We start from the raw sequence: 25,644 nt of genomic DNA, 5'->3' as shown, positions 1-25,644 counted from the left end.
GGACTTTTCTCAGAGCAAACTTAGCACTTAGAGCGATTTAGGCATTTTTCCGTTTTTGTTATTCGAGTTGCGACTCAATTAGGTTTTTTCCGTCTTAGGGTTTTAGAACTAGGAATCTCGCCGACAGCTCTCGTAGCCCAGGCACCTATCTTGTTGTAAACGCTCAAACGCAGATTCGGAATAAGAACTATCTTGCTCTCTTTTTCGATTTCTTATTTTATTACTGTTTTCGTTTCGTGTTCTGATTGCTTGGCGTGTGGTATTAGCAGATATCCAGGACCTCTGGGAAACTAGGGTTCTCCTATTTTCCTTATTTAAACGGAAATCGACAGTGCGAATTTCGGTTCCCACAATATTAATTAGGATATTGTGCGAGAAAGTAAGATCACTAAAGTAAGAAAATTATTCAACTTGCCGAGTCCACAGAACATGTATGTGGACTCAGCGCCCCATTTGCATCTTTCAAGTGTTGAGATTCACTTTTCTTTGGCTGTTCTACACACCAACGTTTTGTTTCCAAAAAAAAAAACACACCAACGTTTTTCATCCAAGACGTCCTACATTCTCTTCAGCAAAAAGAGTTTAAGGAAGGCATGTAACCATGACTATTGAGGAAGGAAAAGCTAGGTACCAAAAAGCTAGGAAAGCATGTAACCATTGATAAATGACGGGTAAATGAATTACAATGTGTGGAAGTTTTATGATGCACTTTCTTGGTATCTCAAGAACAGAATACATAATGAAACAACAATAGGGGCTTCAAGCAACCCATTTCAAATGATATTTGATTGTGCCTCTAATATTTTTTTAAATGTCAAGCCAAACCCCATTAGCAACCAAAAAAAAATATAGCTACAACTGTTGTTTCCTCAAAAACAAAAATCTCTCTTTACAACATGTTCATTATTCCGAGAAAATTGACATAAATTACATTTTACGTCCTAGATCAACATAACATAGTGCTTTCACGAAGCATATAAGAGAGTAGATATAATAATAAATAGGAAAGCCTGTCATTTAGCTGAAAATGTGTATGTACGTAGAAACAAAAACCAATGTCTTCCCTTGTAAATTTGTCTATCTTGTCTTCGTCATGAATCTCTGGCTTTGTCTCCTCTCACTTTGACTCGACAATCCTAGATCCCGCTCTTTTTTCTCCAGCTGATCTCTCACCGTCACCACCTCCTGATGCACCTGTGGACGACTACTCTCTGACACATAGGAACAAAACAAATAAAATTCATCAGCTAATAGAAATGAATGAAATAAAATGAGTGAGGAAGGATGAGGTTTAAGCAATTAATACCTGAGAATCTGTCTATGCTTTGTAACTCCATTTGAAGTAGGGATGGTGGTTGATGATCTTCAAGCTTCCCTGGTTAAACATAATAAGGAACTACATATACATAATATGAAGCATAAAAAGAAGAATTTGAAAATAATATTACCTCAAGTGCCGAGATGAGACTGTCCCCTCGAACACTCTGAATATTTCTATTAGTATCATCCTATGCTGAAAGACAAAGGATGAAACACAAATTAACTTCAAAGAATGATCCATAAACGAAATTAGAGAAACTTGGGGGATTCTTTACCAGTTTCTCCTCAGAATCCACCATTTCAACATCAGCGTTCTGTTTTAGTAAAAACATTGGATCAGCAAACAGTAAGTTAAATAAAACTATGCAATAAAAACTCAACTTTGATATTTTGAAATCATAATGAAACATTTCTCACACCTTTTTCTTTGGGGTTTCTTCCTCATCTTCACTCTCAGATTCGTCAGAATCAGATTCATCGCTACTGCTATCCTTTTTAGCTGCCTTGGTAACCTTTTTAGCTGCAGGCTTTTCATCTTCACTTTCCTGCAATGACAAATATCAAACAAATCAACAACGATTCAAAATACAGGACATCAGAAGCTGCTTAATCATCAAGTTAAGTACAGAATCTAACCTCATCAGAATCTTCGTCAGATGATTCAGAACTGCTTGCAGCCTTGGTAGCAGGAGCTGCCTTTTTAGCAGCTGGTTTCTCATCCTCATATAAAATCCACCAACAGCACAAGAACACATGCAGGCCCCGATGATCATGAAGAAATACAAAAGCATATCAACCGAGGAATTGTCATGATGAAATGGACATTAACCCAGAGTTTTTACTTTTTGTAACTCTCGAACTAAACTCGATTCTTCCATTGTCATTGTTTCAGGATAATCTGATATAACATTTTCTCTAATATCAGTTGTGTTTTCATAAGACAGAGAATGAGTTAAGACCACGAATCAATGCATCCGTAACGGTCGGAGGGAGAAGAACCTCAGACGAAACGTCACAAACAGATTTCGATCCAGAGCTTCTTCATGACGATTCGTGTAACATAAACCTCCTGAAACTCCATAGCCGGTTGACCTAATCAGAGCTCCCACGACATGATGAACCCTAGAAATCCATGGCCGCTATGTCTGAAGAAGGAGAAGGTGACAAGTTGGCTATGATTTTGTTTGGTCATGAGCCCAAATCACGTTAGTCTAAGCCCACTTGCTATGCACTCATAAATCCCATAAACGATTCAAACAAAACGCAGTGTATGATTGAAAGGGACACGTGTTAATTCTCCGCACCAACATCTCTTCGGCACACCAACAACGCGGCCTCTTGCTCGAGCTCCAGAGACTCCACTCGAATTTCCAGATTCATTCATCATACTACAACTTATGGGTTACTCATACTCTCTTCTTCGATGGTTTTTTAGATTTTAGGGTTCTAAAGGATGAAATCGATTTGAGAATTTTAATAGGGTTTCGGACCGGGTTTGGTAACATGTAGTATCAGTGTTGAGTTACAGTAAATGTTACAATTCGATGTAATCTTCAGTAAAATTATGCGGTAAAAACTGTAGAATTATATAGTGAGTTTGATGTATAAGTAGGAGTTACCATTTTATAAAAATAGTTGATTGGTAACACTTTTAATGTATAAGTTAAGTATGTATAATCTAATTTTTTTAAATAATATTTATTATCAGATGTTTAATAAAATATATATATATATATTTAAACTTAAGGAAATATATAAAAATTAATGTATATATTTTAACATAATGTATATATATTTGGCATAGAATTTTATGCATGTAAAATTTTAGTTACTAAACATAATTAACAGTTAAGTTTTATAGACTTTTTTTGGGTAGCTGAGCTATTTCTCCACGAAAAGTATCGTCTAGCATCAAATGTCTCTATGACCTCATTGTATATATCTACCTTATTAAAATAGGAGTACAAATAAAAAATAACCCTAAGATTTACTACTTATTTACAATGTCATGCCACTGAAGTTATTAATAACTTACCTTTTACGATTCTTTGTTTTTTCCTCTTTAATTAATGAATTTCCAAAATATTCTAACAAAAAAATTATGGCAACAATCTATCTATATATATAAAAGAGAGTTATCTCTCTCCTGGACGCGCCACGTAGACGTCCATGTCACAAAGTCGGCTTTTGTGAGCGCGACACGTGTCTCTTCTTGCAATACACTTCGTTTCATTAATGAGACATTGGGCTCATGCATTCCATTGTTTGTTTTGATCACAGAGTTAAGCCTGATACCGAGAGGCCCATATATCGTTTATGAACAACACGTTGTTTTAAGGTTTGGCATCTTCTTAACACCAAAAAGAATTTTTCAGTGTTGTTCTGTTTCCTTTTTTTTTTTTAATCACTGTTCGGTTTTCTCTTCTAATCAGTTGAAAAACTGAGAGTTACAAATCAATGTGAAGCACGATCTGACATTAAAGGTGTGTTTACTCTTTGTAAGATGGTGTATCTACACCTATATAAAGGTTATCATCCTTCACTTGAATATCTATACATGTTCGTTTCTTCTCGATCAGACTAAGCCCTCTACTTTGCGGTTATATGGAAGCAATCTCTGCTTCACTTCAAAACCCTAATCTTATCCCCAAGATCTCTCACTCTTCTGGTCCTCTTTCTGCAACCACCGTGGAGATTCCGAATCCTGCTTCCGTTTCTGTAGAGGAGGTGCCGGCTAAATCTCCAACGAAAAGGTCCTCTGTGTTTGATAATGGAGGAGACGAGACTGATTTGCCAACCACTACGGCGGAGATCATTCTTTCAAGATGCTAAGTGAGTTAATGGAAATTTGGATCTGAAACAATTCGAGGCAAAACAGATCGGGATTCGGTGATAGTTGATGGTTAGATCCTCTAAAGCTCGAATCTTTATTTCAGTTCTGCACTCATTTTATGTAAGCTTATTGCTTTGGTTTTGTAATAAGGTATAAGGAGATGAGTGATTGATTGTTTAATGTGTGTTATTGCTTTACTTATAGAGGCAAAGAGGAGAAAATGGCTTGAAGATAACCTAGAAACAACTACTAACGGTTTTTTCTCTTCGATACCTCGATTATCCAAAGGTGGGCATGGATGAAGCAATATCATCACAAGAATATCAACTCCTCAATTAACGGTGATTTACATTTCGTGCGTACTTTCCAGCTAAACATAATTTGAAGTTTGAAGTTTTTGTCTTGCAGGTCGTGCTGCAGTGATAGGGTTCTTCGTGGCTTACACTTTTGTTCCTGTCATGAATCCGGATTTTTTTCGTATTGAAATCTAGAGGTCTGTTTGAAATTTGAAGGTTGAAACATTGGTTTAAAGATGTTGTCCAAGAGATTGAATCTGAAGTTAGCTGCAAGCTGGAGCAAGGTAAACCTGGGATGCCGTTAGATAAGAGATTCATCACGAGTTTATTGAGTTTATACCTTCTGTGTGTTTCAGTTTTCACCAGAAGGATAGGGTAAGCAGCAATGAGATTTTTTCTTCTCTGTAGAAGAAGCTTAGCTTATTTATAAATAATAATAAATAAATGAAAAGAGATGAATTGGTTTGCGTTTTGCCTCTAACAGAGACGATACACCAGGTTGCAGCATGTGATTTTTGAGTTAGAAGCTTCAGAATTGGTTGGATCAATTAATAGACCACGTGCCTGGACAGCCTTTCGAGCGTATGGTTTTGAGTTAACTGAAGTGCTGAGTAATCTTACAGATTGGAAGGTGAATATGGTGTCAAGAGAGGCTAAATGAGGTGCTTTCTTGATTGCTCGAAGCGTGACAAAGGAGATGAGACTTCCGTCCTATGTGGCCCAGGGTAGTCCTTCTTGGTTACAGGGTTTGCTTGCAGAGGAAGGTACGGGGAACAGCGTGTAACAGATGATGGTGGAGTTGAAAGTCTATGGTGAAGCTATGTTTTTTTGGAGAGAAGCTGGAGTTTTAGGCTCTTAGCGTTTCTATTTCGCTTTTTAGTGTAGTTTTCAATTTTTGTTGAGGTTCGTTCCTTTTGAATCTTTATGGTGTTTCCGACACTTTCTGTTTTCTCAGTTAAAAACAAAAATTGGTTTGCGTTTCATGGCCTGATTTGTAAGATTTAAATATAAAGTTTTGGCCTTTTAGATGGTAGTTTGCTTAAGAATTTGTCATTTAGTTTGATTTTCGTCTAACCTTTCATTTGTTATGGCTTTCCATAAATTGGTTTGGTGGACAAAAGTTTTCAGTTGTTTTGGTCATTTTGACTTGCCTTATTCTTTATCATAAATAGTAACACTTAAATTATCAGTTAAACTAAAATTATGTTAACCAATTTTTATAGTAACAATCTAGCTAGAGAAATTTTCATTTTTGACCATTAATTTCTTACTTATACCATTATCTCTATAGTCTTATATTATAGAACCCTCAACAAACTATAAGTTCTAACATTTTCAAATTTATTAGGCAGAAAACAATAAAGTAATAGTTTAAAATTTGTATACTAACTTATTATAATACATAATTCTAACATATATATATTCAAATAAAAAATTAATTAAGTATTCGACCTAACAATGGTGTCCAACGTCTGTGAAGAAGGGATGATCATCTCATACAGAACAAGCTTATGGGGGCACAGAAAATGGCTTCTCATAGGAGTTTGTATTATTTCCAGTTTTGAGCTTCGCGTAGATGCAGATTTGATTTATGCTTGCATAATCTTTGATTCACAATTGTTATAAAATTTTGTGGTATGTGATTATTATGATTTAAACTTATGGAATAAGAGAGAAGAGTCTCATCATACCTTTCTATTGGCACACACGTGTTTATCTGGATAGGTTTGCAGGTAGTTTGTAGGGATTTCAAAATATGTTCGCATGTTACTCTCTTTTGGCAATATCTATATGGGTCACTTGACCAAACATTTTCTCTTTTTGTTTGAAGGAACTTGAGAAAAATCAGCGAAGCCTAAGCTTCTGAAGCTAATTGATGAAGTGTCGCAAAACATTAGGAGGAGAGGAGCTGACATAAGTGTTTATTTCAGAAAAAGAGAGGGGAGAGAGCTAGAGCGAGTTCACCTCGTGACGTCTCTTAGAAATGCTACGAGGTCCACAAAAGGACTTCGGAATAGAAAAAATTGTCAAGAGTTAGTAGCTTTCTTGGTAGGTTTTTACCATTGCCCTTTCAGTACATCAATTTTTAAAAAAATTATTACAAATTAATACTTTTACATTATAAGAGGGGTTTATGGAACACCAACCTTCTCTGTTAATGGGTTCGAATATGAAGACACAACAGCTTTTAGGAGGTTTTACATTACAAAACTTCTTTTTAGATGATGGATAATTTAGTATGTATATATTTTCCTAATACTGAAAACATATATTATACCTACTAAAAAGAGTTAATCCAAATTCTGAGAAAATATGTCGGTAATTTGTAAGTATTATTTTATGATATTTTGGAGTATTCATTTTCTATTTTCAAGGACCAACTATATTTGTTTGTGGATATTTATCATGTGTGTTCAATACTTCACCACCGTTAATTATCGGGTTTTAATTTGAGAAGATATATGATCACTACAAAATAAAATCAACTACTCTATTTAATCAAGTAAATAATTTTCTTGGGAATTTTGTTTTCTTGGATTAGACATCCATTTCTTAATTACACATGACACATCAGTGTAAATTTTAAAATTTATAATAAAATTCACATTTTTTACATTTGAACTATATATATTAACAATACATCAATGTTTCATAAATTGTCTTCGTAGCTAACAATACATCAAATAGTTATGGTTTTCTATTTTTTTATTAGTTTAGCCTAGATTTTGGTGGTAAAAAAAAACAATTACGGAATTCAGTTTTTCAATTTTTTGTTGATGTGAGTTTGAAGGGGTGGGCAAAAAACCCAAACAGAACCGATCCAAACCAAACCAACCGAAGTTAAACCGATCCAAACCAAACGGTGCTCTTTACCTAACCCAATTGGTTCATGTTTTACTCAACCCGAATGGTTTGGTTTGGTTTGGGTTCAAACCGAACCAAACCGAACCAAACCAATAATCTAATATATTTTTATCTATAAATATATATATATATATATACGTAAACATATTGTATATTTTAGTTAAAGTTTTGTTTTCTATTTTTTCTTAACTTCCATATATTTTAAAAAAAATCCAAATATGATTCAAGTAATCCTAATACCTAAAGATTGTACTGAAAACAAAACCTAAAAACTATAAGCATCTAAATCGTAGCCATGTCGTTTCGTTCATCTTCTCCAATTTTCATTCTCTAAATTATGTAACAAAGTTATTATAGGATCAATAAAAACAAAAAGGTAGATGCAAATAGTCTTTTAGTTAATAGGTTTTGAAATGCTTACAAGTCTTTGTTACGCTAATTAGATTACAAATAGTCTGCTCTTTGCTTATTATGTATTTCTTCCTTTGACGTGGTTAAGAGTTTTGTCATCGAGCTTTAAATTGTTTTTTGTTTCATAGATTTTTAAAGAAAACCAAACTAAATCTAAACCAAACCGAACTAAACCGAACCAAACTAAACCCAAACCGAACCCAAACCAAAGCTACTTTGGTTTTAATTGGGTTGAGTTTTATAAAACCCAAATTAACCAAACCAAACCGAACCCAAACCGAACCCCAAACTAAACCGATATGCCCACCCCTAGTTTGAAGAAAAATAAAAAAAACATAAACATATTTTTTACTCAAATATAATAATTCATAAATTATAACCTAACATGTTCTTTATAAATATTAAACAGAAACAATTAATATCTTATTTTATGCTCCTTGCTTATTAAAAAAAAATAGGATTTTCTTCTGATTGTTTAAATTATAAAATTTAAGAAGAATTATATCAAAAATCTATTAAATTCAAAACAAATAAATATTTTGAATACAGTGAAATATATATATTTGTTTTCATATAGTAACAAATATATAATTTCTAAAATAAAAAGAAATAGTCAAATATGTAGTAAAAATAGTGAAAATTAAAAATAAAACAAAAATTTCATGAAAATTTTAAACAAATTTTTTCATTTGCTTACCCGCCCGTAGGGCGGATCCGACCCTAGTAATTAATAAACCTAGGTTTTTTTTGTGTTTTCTTTTTAGTATATATATATGTGTCTGGAAATAATTAATTTCATATATACATTTCGTAATTAAATACATACATTGTATGGTAATTATTTTACTAATTCCATATATACACAATAATTGAATCCATATTAATTAAGCTACATTTTTCGATTTTTTTTCTTATTAATTCTTTACCTAGCTTTAAATAGTTAATTAAAAATATTGTTTTGAAAGATATATAATTATATTTTTATTATTTATAAGTAATAACTAAAATAAAAGTCACATTAACAGAATCATTTACATAATATATAGATTAAAATGTAAATATATTATGTTATATATTTTCATATAAACAATAGTCCAATGTAAATTTAGTATGATAAATGTTGAAAAGTATAAAATATATAACACCATATATATATTAAATGATATATACAACAATTTTACTATGAATTATCATTAAATTTTGATCCATAAAAAAATAAAATTACTTTTGTGTGGATATACTGGTTATATTCTAAAATATCGATGATACAATTGATGGTTTACAAGATGAAAAAATTACTCAATATAAACTATAAAATTGTTTTATTTAGAAATATCATATTAAACAATTTTTTAAAAATTAATCAATATTTATTTATAAAAAGAAAAAAACAAACATTCGCGTGGGTACGCGGATCAAGCTCTAATCCTTGAATTAAAATTTCAAAAAGTATTTTCCCACCAATTTTGATTTAAACGGTTTATGATGTAGATTGACCAAAAATAAATCAACAATACATAATTAACCAAACCATAACCCACTCGTTTTTTTCTGAATACTTTTGTTTTCATTTCATCTTTCCGAAAGGGACATTTTTATAACACATACCTAAAATTGAAATACACAGAACGTTCTAAAATCTGAGAAATAAAGACTAATAATTAAAGACCCACTAAAGTGAAGCATAATGAATCAGATCCCAAGCTGAAATGTTAATTTATTTCTGGAAATCAGAAAACCAGTGAGAAAAATAAGATTGACGAGCACTTGATGATCTTCCTCCATTTTTTCACTGAGAAACGACATTCGTCTCAAATTCCAACGAATTTGACTCAAACATCTGACTCATATACCTCCATTCATATCAATTAATTCACCAAACATGAAACACCTAAAGACAGATATATAATCAGTAGTCTCTTTTACCATTCTATGTTTATGAATTTGAGTTTGACAGCTTAGGTTCTGTGGACAAGATTCTTCAAGTAAATTTGTTGCCACATCTCCGATCTCCATTTCTGCAACGTTGTTGACGGAGACACAGACGAAGATGGCTCTTACCCGTTCGACGAAAACGAGAGGAGCTAGAGCTAGTCATTGGCTGAAGCACCTGAATGAATATCATATGAAATCTAGTGAGTCCGATGTGAATGATGGAACTGTTGGATTCAAAATGGAGGAGAACTATTTTCTTGGGTATGTGTTATTAATTCATGGTTTAATAGAAGTAATTGGATTTTAATCAGGTTTTTTATTGGTTCAAAGTGGGGTTTATAAAATTTTCGGTTTAGTGTAGGTATAAACTAGGACAATCAATTTGGATGGGTTTGGAGGTTTTGAATTAAAGTTTACGGAGAAATATATATTTAACTTTTGTTTTGTGGGAAAATGGGTTTAGAACTTTTAATTCAGAGATATATAAAACATGGTCATAGTTTAGGAGAAATTTGATGTTATACGATATTTTTCGTGGGAAAATAGCTCGTCGACCTTTATTTTAAGTAGTTAATAACTATACAGTTTTTTGAAACTGATTTACCAACGAATGACAAGCCACGTGATAAATCATGTTATAGTGTATTTAAAATAATTAAAGTTATTAAAAAATCAGAATTAACAGTAAGTTATTAACAAAATGCAAAAAAAAAAAAAAAACTACTAACTCAAATTTCTAATACATGAGATTTTGTTTGATTTTGAGGTTAGCAATTGAATTATCAATTTTACTAAAGGGATAAGTCAAACATAACACACTTTAACTCAAACAGTATTCAAAAAATTAAAGCTAATTTATGATTGGTAACTAACATTTTTGAGTTATACTCTTAACTCAATTTTAATCAAGTGTAATTCATGTCACCAATTAAAACTTAATCAATTTTTAGTTGGATCTTTGTTTGGATCGGGTTATATCAATATCAATTGATACCAACTTGTTTACTGTTGGGGTCGAAAACGGTTACGACGAAGTTAACGTCCAAATCTCCGAAGAAGAAAACGAAAAACCTTCTTCGACAAACACTTCTTCGAAATAGATTCTTCTTTACGAAAAGCTTTGCGGAGGAAACGCGAGTCATTGGACAAGAGCTCGAAAAGGGTCGCTACGCAGCGACCGAACACGTGCTCCGCTCGGTCGCTACGTAGCAACCGAGTTCGAGCCAAAGCTCGGTCGCTACGTAGCGACCGAGCTCGAGCCAAAGCTCGGTCGTTACGTAGCGACCGAGCTCGAGCCAAAGCTTGGTCGCTATGTAGCGACCGAGCTCTTCCGAAACATCGATACGACATTAGTCCATGCATTCTCGTCTACCCTTCGATGCTATCTCCCGAAGACCATAGCGAACCCATTTCACGTTCCCCGCCATTCTAAGTTATCGATCAAACTTTACCGTAAAAACCGCGGAAAGTTCGTTCTTTATCGAAAGAAGCCGTAATAAACGCTTCGAGTCAAAAGACGGCCCAAAGGGACCTAAGACATGACTCGAGGCCCAACTTACGATTTCTTAACCAACAGCCCGTAAGCCGCATGACGGTTTACGCTTGGTTCGCGAGGAAAGATAAATGTCAAGTTTTCGCGGATAAATACGAAATTTTGAAGATAATTACAAAGATCGGAAAAAATGGAATATCTCCATTTTTATGCTATGACGGCTTAATGGCAGAAGGGGAAAAAGTGTAAACCGACCTTGGAGCCAGTATATAAGGAGTCCTAGGCGAGAGGCAGAAGAAGGAACTAATCTCACAGCAAACTTAGCACTTAAAGCGATTTTAGGCAATTTTCCGTTTTTGTTATTCGAGCTGCGACTCAATTAGGTTTTTGCCGTCTTAGGGTTTTAGAACTAGGAATCTCGCCGACAGCTCTCGTAGCCCATGCACTTACCTTGTTGTAAACGCTCAAACGCAGAATCGGAATAAGAACTATCTTGCTCTCTTTTTCGATTTCTTATTTTATTACTGTTCTCGTTTCGTGTTCTGATTGCTTGGCGTGTGTTATTAGCAGATATCCGGGACCTCTGGGAAATTAGGGTTCTCCTACTTTCCTAATTTAAACAGAAATCGACAGTGCGAATTTCGGTTCCCACAGTTTGGCGCAAGAAGGAGGGGGGGTACAGATCAATCTAACTCCCAACCACATCACGCTCAACCAGACATGTCAACTGATGACACGGATAACGTGCAAACTCCCCTTAACGGAGGCAGTGGCACTGATCTACACACTCCCGCAGCGGACGTATCCGTGGCCAACGCACCAGCCAACGCCGCGGCGCTCGAGGAGTTTAAAAAGATGTTCGCCACCTACGAATAAAAAGGTCGAAAGAACAGGATAAGCTCGTGAGCACCTCGACCAAACAAGTTGAAACTTTAACGGCAAGGACTCGAGCAATCCGCCCCCGCGGAACCACTAAAGTCCGCGGGAAAAGACTCGACTTTGCAACCCCACTCAACAGGCCTGGAGCCGCGCAGGAACGACCTTCGGGTCAAAACCCTTGCGAGAAATCTCCCATCGAAAAGGGGAACTCTGAAAGCCCTCCGCCTCCCGCGAAGGCTTCGGAGGACAACGGAGTCGAGCAAGTCGACCTGGATCCTAGCGATGTCTCCAACAATACTGATGAGGACGTCGGCAGACATCCAAGGAGGACCAGAAGCCGATTCACTTGGGAAAGCTCTCTGTTCGACAAACCAATGACAGAAGAGGAGGAAATCCTCTATTGGAACGAACAAGAAGAGCTGGCTGAAAAGCAACCCGAGCTCACTCGCAGTAAACGCCGACAAGCACGAAAATATGCTGGCGAGACGTCGGATATACGCGATCTTTGTGACTATATCACCAAGACTGCGGCAGAAGTAAGAGCCGTAAAATCCCAAATCCATCACGCTACCAGCGCGGCCCCCGAGATCGACATGCTGCTGGAAGGGGCTCGGAAGACCCCTTTCACCACTCGCATCTCAGATACGAGGGTATCCGATCCAGGAAAAATCAAAGTACCGAAGTATGATGGTACGACCGATCCGAGAGCGCACCTTCAGGCTTTCCACATAACGAGGTTGAAGGACGGCGAAAGAGATGCCGGCTACTGCCGCCTGTTCGTCGAGAATCTAGAAGGAGCAGCCCTCGAATGGTTCGCGCGCCTTGAGCGAAACTCTATCGGAAGTTTCCCGACAGCTTGCATCGGAATTTCTCAAGCAATACTCTATGTTCATAGATAGAGAAACTTCCGATGTCGATCTCTGGAGTCTGTCCCAGAGGGAAGACGAACCCTTCTGCGAGTTCATGAGCCGATTCAAGTTGGTAATGTCCAGGGTCAGCGGGATCAGCGACAAGGTGGCCATCGATACGCTCAGAAAGGCGCTCTGGTACAAGTCAAAATTCAGAAAATGGATATCCCTCAAAAAACCACGGACGATCAAAGACGCCCTCCACAAGGCGACAGACTACATCATGATCGAGGAAGAAACGAAAATCTTATCGCAAAAACATAAGTCGGCGAGATCATCTTCGAAAGATGTAGACCCAAAAACGAAGAAGAAAAACCCTCGTAACGACAAGTATGTCCATCAGGAGGGGGAAGATCACCAAGGAGCGAACAATTACGCAATCGGCTCAGACCAGGGCCGAACCACGGGTAATACGTGGACTCGCAATCAAGGATATGATGAAAACACCTTCTGCGAGTTCCACCAGTCCCGAGGAGACTCCACGACTAACTGCAAGGTCTTGGGAGCAAGGCTGGCCGCGAAGCTACTAGCCAGAGAACTCTCGGAAGTGACCAGCGTGAAAGATCTCATCCTCGAGACCGATCGCCCCCCGAAGCCGGACAGAAATCTTCCCGCGGAGAGATCTCCTCAAAGAAACCAATCTGGGGATAAACACGGTAGGAGGCCGGACGACAAAGGGAACGATAACAATCGACGTAGAGTCAACATGATCATCGGAGGATCGCAATTCTGTAACGATACGGTTTCGGCAATCAAGGCTTACTAGCGGAAGGCGGAGTCAAGCACAAACTGGCCTACATGGTCTCTTACCTGAGATGATCAGAACTGCTCAATCACCTTCACAAAGGAGGAAGCCGGCGGGATCGATCAACCTCACTGCGATCCGCTCGTCATAGACCTCGTCATACGAGATCTGGAAGTTGGAAGAGTTCTCATTGACACGGGAAGCACGGTCAATGTAATATTCGGCGACACTCTCAATCGGATGAGCATCAAACTCGGAGAAGTAACTCCAACTCCGAAACCGCTCACAGGCTTTTCAGGCGAAGTATCGATTACCCTCGGAACGATTCAGCTACCAGTCATGGCCAAGGAGATCACAAAAATCTTCGAGTTCGCGGTAGTCGATCATCCTGCCATCTACAACATGATCATGGGAACCCATGGCTCAACGCTATGCAAGCCATTCCATCGACGTACCACCTGGGTGTCAAATCCCGACCCCAAACGAAGTCGCAGCTATCTGGAGATGTCAGAAACAGTCGCGACTGTGCTTCCCCGCGGAGCACAAGTTAAGACAGATGACGACCTCTGCAACGGAAAATCGCAAACGCACGAAGATTGATAAATCTTCGACCGACAACGCTTCAAGAAAAGACGATTGAACATCGTCTGCTGACGCAGATGCTTCGGGTGTCGAAACTCTACATGAGTCCAAAGCCGACACTACAACTCAACCGGAACATCCGGAAGAGAACACTGACCCAGCCACAATCATCACGATCAAGGCGGTCAGCACGACGACAACCGCCGAGTGAAAACGCTCGCGGCATAAAATAGAACTACGAGATGGCTTGATCCTCAAAAGAGGTACGTAGGCAGCTCGTCGAAAGACGATTTCAGCTATCCCCCTCTCTAAAAAAAGGGGGGGAGTGGGTGCGTATACTCGTATACTCCCAAATAGGAAAAGATGCGTTATTGTAATCGAATTCTATAGGGATTTCGAAAATTTTTACGATCAATATGCGTCGCTCCTTTTTAAGACACTTGCAAAAGTCTCAGAACACGCCTAGAAAATCTACAAACGTTAATACTCTTGCCAGCAGCCTCGTATGGCCCAAAATCGCAAAACAATCTCACTTCAGCACCGAAAATATACGTATAGTCTTTGAAATAACTGCGAGACGTCGCCAAGTTAAAAATCTAGTTGATACGAACAAATTGTCCGAACGCGACCAATACAAATCTTACACTCCGTTCGTCGATTGGCCCCGACGAACACATCAGCCGTCTTAAACAAATGCAACTTGATCACTCTTTTGATCTTCGAACGTCCAACACAAGGACGAAAGCGCGCTACAAAAAAAACCGAAATTTTGGTCTAGCACTTCCAGTTGGCTTAAAAATTGTCTTTGGAAAGATGCTCGATTCGTACCATACAAGTCGTATAAGCCGAGAACCTATCGCGGACTTTAAATCGGTATGAATCAGGTAGAAATTGCAATAGGAAAACCGATAGCCGGCTAGTCACCGCACAAACCTTAAAACCGAGAGTAAACCTAGGTCTTTCCCTAAACCCATCGCATTGGTCTCAGACATCTCAAAGACATGATATCTAAATGATACGAGATCCTAAAACATGTCTCTTCATTCATATCTCAACGTTCCCGAAAGATCGTAAATAATTTTTACGAAAACTCACGTCTCGAACAAACTAACAGATTGAACGCCTCAACGAAGTTAAATATGGGACGACAACTCATGTTTACTTCAAACCCACTCTAAACAAAGTAACTCAAACAAACATCCATTATATAAACCGCATAGCAGTAGGAGTTCAAAGCCACCAACGGCCAGTCCCGACAAAAACGGCCAAAACAGGCCCATACAAAGTTCGAGGACGACACCCGGCCAGACATATATGAACAAAGGCCACACTCGGCCGCTAAATACTAGATAAAGGGAAAAACTCCTTCCCGTCAAAACACTCACAGATCAAAGTTAAAATTCCCGGACAAGGAAGCTCTGAATGTATCCGCGGGATAGTTCACTTCCTCATCGTCACCGGGAAAATCAGTTGTGGTTTCTACGGTATCAGGAGAAACCGGGATGGGATCCAAGAATCCCTGAATCTTCCCATCGATCGGAGGAATGATCGTCTCAGCGTGAGCATGAAGCCTTGACAGTGGCCGAGGTTGCGCGTGGGGATGCCGCAGCCTTTCCAGCTTGTTTGCTCAGAAGAGAAACATTTTCAGTCCGTATTTTTGGAAAATGATCACAGAAATAAAGAAGTTTAAGGAAGACGTACTAAAATATTTAGAAGATCGGGAGCGTAACCTTGACATGGACCGAACCAAAACCCTAGGAGGGTTTCTCAAGTCTCGTGGTTACTCTGACTTATTTCAAAAGGCTTACTTGGTGGGTTATTATGTTTTTGCGAGTTTCTTGGACAACAGATAAAATCCTAAACAATGTTTAAAATAAAAATCCACTCAAAGCTCAAGTTATGTTATTGGACAGGTGCCGGTATGTAGTTTGATATGGTCATGTCCAGCAGACAGTGTCCTTAACTTTTCGGCGTACTCTGTTCTTTCATTTTGTCGCAATCACCATTTGCTTCAGGTTAATACATAAATTTGTTTTAAGTGTTTTCTAAGTGTTTACCCAAAATGAAGTGTTTTCTTAACTTCGTTTATCATTTCTTTCTCAGATCTTTGGGAGGCCACAATGGCTAACTGTTGCTGGACGTTCTCAGACATATGTGGCAAAGGTTCTATTTCTCAGTATAATTGTGTGTATATATTATATACTTTGTTTCGTTACTTATATTACGTGCGGATCAGGTAAGGGCAGAACTGGAGCAACGAGGATGTAAAATCAGAACAAGTTGCAAAGTAGAATCTGTTGCGACATCTGAGGATGGTTGTGTCATAGTAACTACTGAAGAAGGATCTCAAGAAGTATACGATAAATGCATATTAGCTGTGCATGCACCAGATGCTCTGAAATTGCTTGGAGAGCAAGTTACACATGATGAAACTAGGGTTCTCGGTGCTTTCCAGTATGCTTACAGGTAACCTCATATCTGTAATACTCTGCTTAACCTAAATTCATTAATACGTTTCAGTTTCGTACATATGTAGCGATCTTTATCTCCACGGTGACACTGATCTGATGCCACGGAACACTTCTGCTTGGAGCGCTTGGAATTTCCTAGGAGATTCTGAAAATAAAGCGAGCCTCACATATTGGCTCAATATAATTCAGGTAAACTGGCTCAATTGGATAACTATTAGCATACCATAAAATGATATTGAAAGCGTGTGTGTCTGTTGCAGAATCTTGGAGAAGAACGTGATCCATTCTTTCTCACCATTAATCCTGAACATACCCCGAAGGAAACATTTTTCAAATGGACCACTGGTCACCCTCTGCCCTCTGTTTCCACTTGGAAAGCTTCTCAAGAGCTGCACAATATTCAAGGGAAGCGTGGTATATGGTTCTGTGGTGCATATCAAGGTAACGAGTTGATTTTGTATTGCTACTCAAATTTGTTTTAAGAAAAAAATTACTTATTGTACCTTCTCTTAGAAAAGCCTAACGGACACAAAATTTGACTAGAAATTGCCATTTGTTGTTTCTTATTCATAAAATGACTAACCCATTTGTACATGTGATCCACAAGAACTTTCAATAAAATGGCTAACCATTCGTTTAATCCCTGTCAATATTCATTTGATTTATTTTACCCTTTTGCAGGATATGGTTTCCATGAAGACGGACTAAAGGCATTGCTCAGTTACATAATTAATACAGTTCAGTGTTCCTCTTGATGAGTTTTTTTTGGGTAACTTTGGAAGTTTGATAATATTATGTCAGGCTGGTATGGCGGCTGCACAAGGTTTGCTAGGGAAACAGATGGTGACTCCCCTGAGCAACCCGAAACACATGGTCCCGTCTCTAACCGAGAAAGGGGCTAGGTTTTTCTTTACTAGATTCTTGAGAAATTTTATATCGACGGGTTGTGTAACGTGAGTCCTCTCCTCTGTCTGAAATGGCTAGCTTCATATTTTATTTCTGTCATTAGCTTCTCCAGTGTTACATTTACTAATTAGTTGGGCCTTAGTAGAATACTTGAAGAAGGAGGATCCGTGTACACTTTCGCCAGCAAGAATTCAAGATGTCAATTAAAATCGGTCCTAGTGATTCACAGTCCTCAGTTTTACTGGAAGGTTAGCGCTTAGGACACAGATTCTAGAAGAGCTCTTTGAATCAGTGAATGATTATTTTTTTTGTCTCAAGAGCTTGATTCTTAATTATTTTTTCACACAGGTTATGACACAAGCAGATTTAGGTCTTGCTGATGCTTATATCAATGGAGATTTTTCGTTTGTTGATAAAGAAAGAGGGCTTTTGGATCTGCTCATGGTATGGTAAAAACACAAATTAATGAAGCATAAAGACTGAGTTAAAAAAAACTTATGACATCTATCTTCTTGATCACAATAAACTTGCAGATACTCATTGCTAACAAAGAATTAAACTCAAACAACTCAAATCATGCTAAGAGAAGGTAAAGAAAGACCTAAATTTATTAAGCTATTGAGTAGGCTTTCACTTGCTTACAAAAAGTTTTGTTTGGTCTCACAGGGGATGGTGGACACCAATGTTTCTGACTGCCAGTTTGGCATCTGCAAAGCATTTTCTAAAGCATGTCTCTAGGCAGAACACATTAACTCAAGCTCGAAGGAACATTTCTCGTCACTATGACCTTGTAAGTTTTCCTTATGCCCACATTGACTCTGTCTCAAACAAACATTCACACGCCAAGCTTGTGATTAATTTGCTTCATGGATTCGGTATTGTTGTAGAGTAATGAGCTTTTTGCTTTGTTCTTGGATGATACCATGACTTATTCCTCTGCTGTATTCAAGGTGACACTATTTTTTGTTTGCTTTTTAGTTACTATCCCATAAATCTAACTAAAATTTGTCCATTTTCATGTACTAGTCGAATGATGAGGATCTGAGAACAGCACAAATGAGAAAAATATCTCTTCTGATTGATAAGGTAACATACATGGAATATCATTTTTTGATTTAGAACAAGAACCAGGATTTTTTCTTCTCTTTTCTTTGATGGCCAGAGTGGGAAATTTCAGGCAAGAATAGAGAAGAACCATGAGGTTTTAGAAATTGGGTGCGGGTGGGGAACTTTGGCCATAGAAGTTGTGAGAAGAACTGGATGCAAATACACTGGCGTTACTCTATCTATTGAACAACTTAAATATGCAGAGCAAAAAGTGAAAGAAGCTGGACTTGAGGTTTGCTGAATCCATCTCTGGATCTTGTTTCTGATGTCTAAGGCTATGACTAACAATAAAACTTCTGGATCACCAGGATCGGATTAAGTTTGAGCTCTACGATTATCGCCAACTATCTGATGCTCACAAATATGACAGGATTATATCTTGGTAATATGGTTTTCTCTTCTCTGCTATATATAACTTTTTAATCTCTGTTTATGGCATAACATTGTTGGATACTTCAGCGAGATGCTTGAAGCTGTTGGCCACGAGTTCATGGAGACATTTTTCACTCATTGTGAAGCTGCACTTGCAGAAGACGGCATTTTTGTATTGCAGGTAACAATTTTTTTTTTCACTTAAGATTTCTACTATCATGTTATCACAACCATAAAAGTTTTATAATGTTTTGACCATAAAAGTTCATATCAATACCGGAGGAGCGTTACGATGAGTACAGACTAAGTTCAGATTTCATTAAAGAATACATATTCCCTGGTGGATGCCTTCCTTCTTTAGGCAGAGTTACTTCAGCCATGGCATCTTCCTCTAGGTTATGGTAAAAAAATTTATATTATCAGATGTTAAATTCAAGCCTTCAAGTGAAATTTGCTGTGCTTTCTCTTCCTTTGACCTATCTAATGCTGAAGAAACTACAGTGTTGAAAACGTGGAGAACATTGGGATTCATTACTACCAGACACTGAGATGCTGGAGGAAGAATTTCTTGGAAAGACAAAAGTAAGCCAAAGCAAATCCTCGGATTACTGTTATGGAATCATAAATGCTTGCTCATACGTCCAACTATTATCTTTGCAGACAAATCATTGATCTTGGATTTGATGATAAGTTCATTAGGACATGGGAATATTATTTTGACTATTGTGCAGCTGGATTCAAGACACTTACCCTTGGAAACTACCAGGTAACACATATGAACATGAACCATATATATATGTTTCTTTCCTCAGTGTCACTCGATTAAGACTTTATATGAGTACTTGATCATCCGTATCAACAACATTACAGGTAGTGTTTTCACGTCCGGGAAATGTAGCTGCACTCGGCGATCCATTTCATTGCTTCCCTTCTGCTCAGAGTTAATCAAGAGTAGATGAATCATTTTTAATCTTTATGCACTACTCTCATTATTTGGGTTGTTTCCAATAAAAGATTCAAAGTTTGCGTGTGAAAGTAGATATGTAAATTTAAAAAAAAAAAAACAAAATCGTTGCATGATTGATTATGCGCTCTTTACCAACAATATTGTACTGTCCAGACCATGTATCAATTCATTCTACATCAAAAGTTCATAACCATCTCAACAGTGTCACCCACCAATCTTGTACGAGTACAAGAGGAAGGGCCCGCAAGCTTAAAGACCGCGTAAGGAATCTGCATGTGGTCCAAATGAATGTTGGTACTATAAGGCAATAAAGCTTTAGAAGAGCTGAAGAATAAGGGATCTGACTTGGCAAAGATCTGTTGTACATGTACTGTTAGGATTACACTTGAAAGGTGTAAGTTAGACACATATGAAATGTTGGGGTCACGCAGTCCATACACTCTGGTGAAAGAGAGAATTATTTACACCCGTAGTTCATACACTAAATGGTGTAAAATAAGTAGGATAGAAATGAGTCGTTGCACCAAAAAAAATTCAATATAAAATTGATTATGAAGAGATATAGTCTCATGTGGTAGAAGCAACTACTTTCAAGATTTTAGTCTGGTAATAAAGCAAGACTTAAATTATACGATCCACTGAAAAATGATAATTTTCAAAAGATAAAATCCATGAAGGATTGATTATATCAAAACTATGTTCCCCATGAAACAAAATATTTTCTAGGATATATAAAATATTATGAGGTTAACTAATGTATTCATTTGTATTTATCAAGAGATTATGAATCAATAGAATCATTAATTTGAATATAATCCAAACTCTTGAAGTAACAAACTGTTTGTTTAGAAGAAAGATCTTGAAACGACTACAATGTTATGTATTCCAAACTGGACATTTATAATAAGAGATGTTTTGGGTTATCTTAGAAGATCTTTAAATTTTTTGAAATGATCATAAATTAGTGATCTTGAAGTACCATAATTAAAGTGTTATTTTGAGCAAGTTACTAATCTTTGTGTGATTAGTAAAGATCACAATCGTGAGAATATAGGGGTATCACTTAGTTGGTCAATCATGTTCATCTGTGAGAGAGAATCATGTTGATTCTCTAGGTGTAAGATTTACCAAACAATACAACATATCTCGTTTCTGATTTCATTTTTTACAAGAACAAAGTACAAAATCATGATAAAGTGGTATTAGAGCAGTTCTGATTCCGACGATACTATGCCTCCGAAGAAAGAACATGAAAACAAAGATCTTTTGCACATGGCTATGGCAGCGTTTTTTTACTAGTGAGGGAATAAAGCTTTTAGATGTGGCTTAGAAAAGATCTGTTGCACATGTATTGTTGGGATCATGCAAGAAAGGTGTGACTTGGATGCATATGGAATGTTGGGGCCATGAGAAAATGTGTGACATGTGAACAGTGGCGGAGTAAGAAATATTCTTTATTGGAGGAAAAATAATTAAATTATTTACTAATAATTAATATTTATATATAAATATTTATTTATATATAAATATTTATTTATTATTATATAAAGTGATAACTACTGGTATTTAAAACAAAATATTTTATTATTATATATATAGTTTATAACATATAACTTTAATATTTTTTATAAAAATATAAATAGTATTTATTTGTTAAGATTAACTAAAAAAACCAAAACATGGAAATTTTTTTTTAAAAACTAGTTATAGCATCAAACTAGTTAACCAACTGAAAAAAAAAAAAATTTAAACAACTTCTTTAAATAAAATATAGAAGATGTCAAAAAAAATGGAAAGAAAAAAATGCATTAAATATTCTGTCATAGATGAAGAGGATTTTAGTGTCGAACCACGGTTTGGTGGGGGCGGGGAAATTTTTTTACTGGGGCCTGGGGGCAACACCAACTGATCTAATGATAATTTGGTTATGTTAGTAACAATGTTTATAAATACTGAAAGTTTCTGGGGGCAGCTGCCCCCTCTCCATTCCGCCACTGCATGTGAAGGCTTGTATATCAAGATCACGATCGTAAGAATAGAGGGATATCATTTAGTTGGTCAATCATGTTCATGTGAGAGAAAGAATCATGTTTATTCTCTACGTGTAACAGTTTGATCAATTTTCTGAAATTCATTAGTTACAAGAACAAAGTAAAAAAAACGTATATCAGGCCTGCACTACAAGAATTGTTTAATATAGCTAAGGACGAGCGACGACAATTTCGTAGCCATATTCATTAGCTACGTAAATAGCAACAGATAGCAACAAAAGTAGAAATTTATAAATTTGTAGCTAAATCTGTTGCGATCTCTAGCTAAGTAGCTACAACTGTGATTTGTAGTTATTCCATAACTAACTTGCTACTGATTAGCTAAAGAATAAGTTATCGCAAAAGCAATTTTAACAAACAAATGATTATGAATACTTTGGCATCATATGATATGATAGATAGTATCACCAGTATTTTAAAATTCGATTAAAGAAATGTATTCCACTACGCATTTAGGCAATTTTGATCTGAGATTTATGTATTTAGTGATAAGTGATCATATAGATTATAGAGACTGAGACGAACAATTTTTTGTAAAAGTGTTTAATTGAGGGTGTAAAAATCACATTTATGTAATATTTTTATGTATCGAATTGAAAAAAATGTAAACATTGAACCTAATCTTAAACTTAAACCTTACATCTTACACCATAAACCATAAAATCTGCTTAGTAAACTCTAAACCCTGTAAATCTTCATTTTTTTTTGAAAAGAAAACCCTAAAAAATCTATACCCTAAACAATAAACCCTAAATATGTATACCCTAAACCATGAACATAATATCCATAGTTGTATATTGGGAATTTAGATGTTTATTATTGTTATTAAAATATAATAACACTAGTTGCATATTTGATTTTAGCAGGCATCGATATAATTTAGAAAGTATTTATTAGAATGAGTATATAATTTATCTCATTTCGTCACTTACCAAAAAAAATTTACAAATCAGCGCCAGCCGCCAGATTTATTTCATGGCCGCGAAATATTTTCCAAAAACTTTCAGTATCCCCCCCCCCCCCCCCCCAAAAAAATATTTTCCCAAATCTCCGCCAAAATTTTCTAATTATAACTTTAATTCTTGTTCTCCATCTTTCCCAGTCTCTCTCCAAATCTCTTTTCCCCTTCACGGTGATGATATACACAGCCTTTTTCAATATTTATCTTTTCGTTTTCTAATAGCTTCAAGACAGATTCTTCTTTAATTTTGTAATTCGGATTTGGGTAGTGGGTGTTTACAAATCGTAATTGAGTTGGGTTAATTTCTTCATTCAGCCTCTTCCTTATTTACTGTGAAATTATATTGTTTAGATTTGTGTAGTGGAAGTGTTTTATGACGAACCGATTTAGGGTTCTCATCGGGAAGTACGCGGCCGAGTGAAGGGAGACAAATTCAAAGCGAGCAAAGAAAGATACTTCAGCTTCGTCCTTCCCACAGGGGGAAGCAAACCATATGTTATTGCTCTCTTAAATCGACTTGTCGACGTTTATTCTCCTGAAGATTGCAGCTCTCTCTATATGTGTTTCTAGATTTCGAGTTAACCGCCCTCATTCAAGAAGAGAAGTTCCTCAGCTTAGTTTCAGGTACCAGTTCCGTGCTTGATTTCTGATGTCTGTCTGCCTTAGAAGGAACTCAGATTTCTTCAAACACCAGATTCGCCGTGTTTGATTTCACATTTAAGTTTGTTGAAGTCTGTGTTTGTTTTCTAATCGCAGGCTTCGATTCGGACTGCGACGTTGATCCTGACCCGAGCTTTAGGGAGATTATGAAAGATGTTGAGATCTTTGGTAACACAGTCCTCTCGGTCCTTACTCTCGTGCTACACACAAGTCGTACAGCTTTTGGATGGTAAGATTTTATCTGCACAGCAAGTGTTTTGTTCATGATTTTTTTTTTGTGAAAGTTACATCTTGACGCCTGTTCTGTGCTTCAAGTAGTTAAATCCTTTATGTTGCTTTTGCAGCACCAACAGGAACGGAGGCTATCCTGCCATATACATACATTTTGCATTGATTTTTTCAGAGGTAAATCCTCATTGACCTTGTTAAGTTTCCTTTTAATTCTCCTAAAGATTTTATCCCTTAGTGAATTTTTGTTCTTCTAAACTACAGCTCTATGATTTCTAACGGAACACCATATGACGGACAAGATGACCAATTTAAAGCTTTGGAGAAGCTGGGTTTTCAACAAAAATTTCATTAGTTTTAGATCTTTTTGTATTTGGTTTTACAATGTTAACATTATGGTATCAAACAAGTTACTTTTTGTTGGATTATGTTCGAAAATTAAAATTGACACTTTTTCATTTTGAGAATTAACTATAATTTTAAATAAATAATTATATTTAAATTTCAATTAAAGTTTTAAAATTATAATGTGGCTACAAAATATTTGTAGCTATACTTGTCACTAGTTAGCAATAAAATAAGTTGTAGCAATGTTGTTGCTGGTGGCTACAGAAAAAGCTCTTGCTAATTCATTGCTAAATGGCTACAAAATGGCTAGAGATTTTGTTTAGCGTGGGAGCTGAGGCCAGGGATTTAATTTGTTGCCATCTGTAGCTAAACTGATTTTAGCTATAGATTGTATGTGATAGCTACAAAATAATCAGTAGCTATTTAAGTAAATTCTTGTAGTGCTGTACAAAGTTATACCATATAAAATGCAAATGCTTGCATAATATAAATTTGTGTTTGAAACAACGGACACCATCGGTACAATACATACTGCATGAAGAGTGCCCTATTCATTTCATAAACAAAGCCAAACATAAAGGTTGCCACAGTCACCTGTCGCCTTTCCATGCCCTTGCTCCAATCTCAACCCATCTCCTGCTACTTGTGTCATTTCCCTATTGAAACTAATAATGAATCAAGGTGAAAAGAAAAGTGGTGACGATGAAATCTTTGGAGATTACTTTAATGATGGTGGACTCCGGAGAATCAAATCAAATCAATGATAAAAGGGAGATGACATAGAAAAAGCGTGTTAGAGATCTGCTCTCACCGACCTTCCCTCTTCCACTGTGTTGACTCCCTCAACACTATCAAGTAGACACTCTTCCAGATCCAAGCTGGGTGCTCAGCAACAACGAAACCTCCATGGGCTCTGGTTTACATCGACGAGTCCCACCGGACGTGGTGGGGTAATTCCGTCATTGTTCTCTGGAGTATTTATACGGCCACCACCCGATGCTCTCCTCCTATCAACCAATGAAGACTCAAGCACTTTCAGTTTGATTGGATTTGTGGATTGTTTGGTCAGATGTATTTTGGTAATACCTTGCTGGTCCCGACACGGTAATGTCGAGGTCCGAAGCGTAGGACTGAGTTCAATGTCCACTCCACCACAAAAGTTCAGTAGTTTCAGAGTCTCCATGAAGGTGAAGATGTCTCCTTTATCAGATTGTTCAACCGGTACGACCAGGGTTCACCTAGCCCAAAGCAGTGATGTTGTGCTTAAGTTAAGGACCCTATTTGTTCAGCCATCACAGGTCAGTAAA

At 36.7% G+C, this 25,644-nt stretch overlaps 2 protein-coding genes and 2 long non-coding RNA genes across 4 annotated transcripts; 2 read left to right on the top strand and 2 right to left on the bottom strand.

Moving 5' to 3' along the window:
* Positions 1-849: 849 nt before the first annotated feature.
* LOC125580862 lies at positions 850-1,374 on the bottom strand. The gene is made up of 2 exons (XR_007318606.1): positions 1,307-1,374; positions 850-1,211 (listed from the first exon to the last, which is right to left on the bottom strand). It is a non-coding gene; the product is annotated as an uncharacterized LOC125580862 (long non-coding RNA).
* A 129-nt stretch (positions 1,375-1,503) lies between these two features.
* LOC125579969 lies at positions 1,504-2,801 on the bottom strand. The gene is made up of 4 exons (XM_048743892.1): positions 1,957-2,801; positions 1,740-1,865; positions 1,596-1,634; positions 1,504-1,513 (listed from the first exon to the last, which is right to left on the bottom strand). Exons 1-4 carry the CDS (start codon positions 2,109-2,111, stop codon positions 1,504-1,506), a joined length of 330 nt encoding a protein of 109 aa, XP_048599849.1. The 5' UTR covers positions 2,112-2,801.
* Positions 2,802-9,775: 6,974 nt separating this feature from the next.
* On the top strand, positions 9,776-21,603 carry LOC106373788. The gene is made up of 22 exons (XM_048743891.1): positions 9,776-9,921; positions 15,837-16,077; positions 16,180-16,281; positions 16,370-16,429; positions 16,503-16,732; positions 16,803-16,926; positions 16,998-17,178; positions 17,419-17,447; positions 17,539-17,690; positions 17,789-17,891; positions 17,992-18,087; positions 18,177-18,232; positions 18,310-18,433; positions 18,531-18,593; positions 18,670-18,729; positions 18,821-18,982; positions 19,059-19,132; positions 19,210-19,303; positions 19,387-19,523; positions 19,624-19,704; positions 19,783-19,888; positions 19,993-21,603. Exons 1-22 carry the CDS (start codon positions 9,776-9,778, stop codon positions 20,065-20,067), a joined length of 2,496 nt encoding a protein of 831 aa, XP_048599848.1. The 3' UTR covers positions 20,068-21,603.
* A 1,514-nt stretch (positions 21,604-23,117) lies between these two features.
* On the top strand, positions 23,118-24,447 carry LOC125580905. The gene is made up of 4 exons (XR_007318633.1): positions 23,118-23,725; positions 23,858-23,990; positions 24,106-24,166; positions 24,254-24,447. It is a non-coding gene; the product is annotated as an uncharacterized LOC125580905 (long non-coding RNA).
* Positions 24,448-25,644: the final 1,197 nt, after the last annotated feature.

Source organism: Brassica napus, chromosome C1 (assembly GCF_020379485.1).
Source record: "Brassica napus cultivar Da-Ae chromosome C1, Da-Ae, whole genome shotgun sequence".
NCBI classification, from domain to species: domain Eukaryota; kingdom Viridiplantae; phylum Streptophyta; class Magnoliopsida; order Brassicales; family Brassicaceae; genus Brassica; species Brassica napus.
This window is presented reverse-complemented; position numbering and strand designations above follow the sequence as displayed.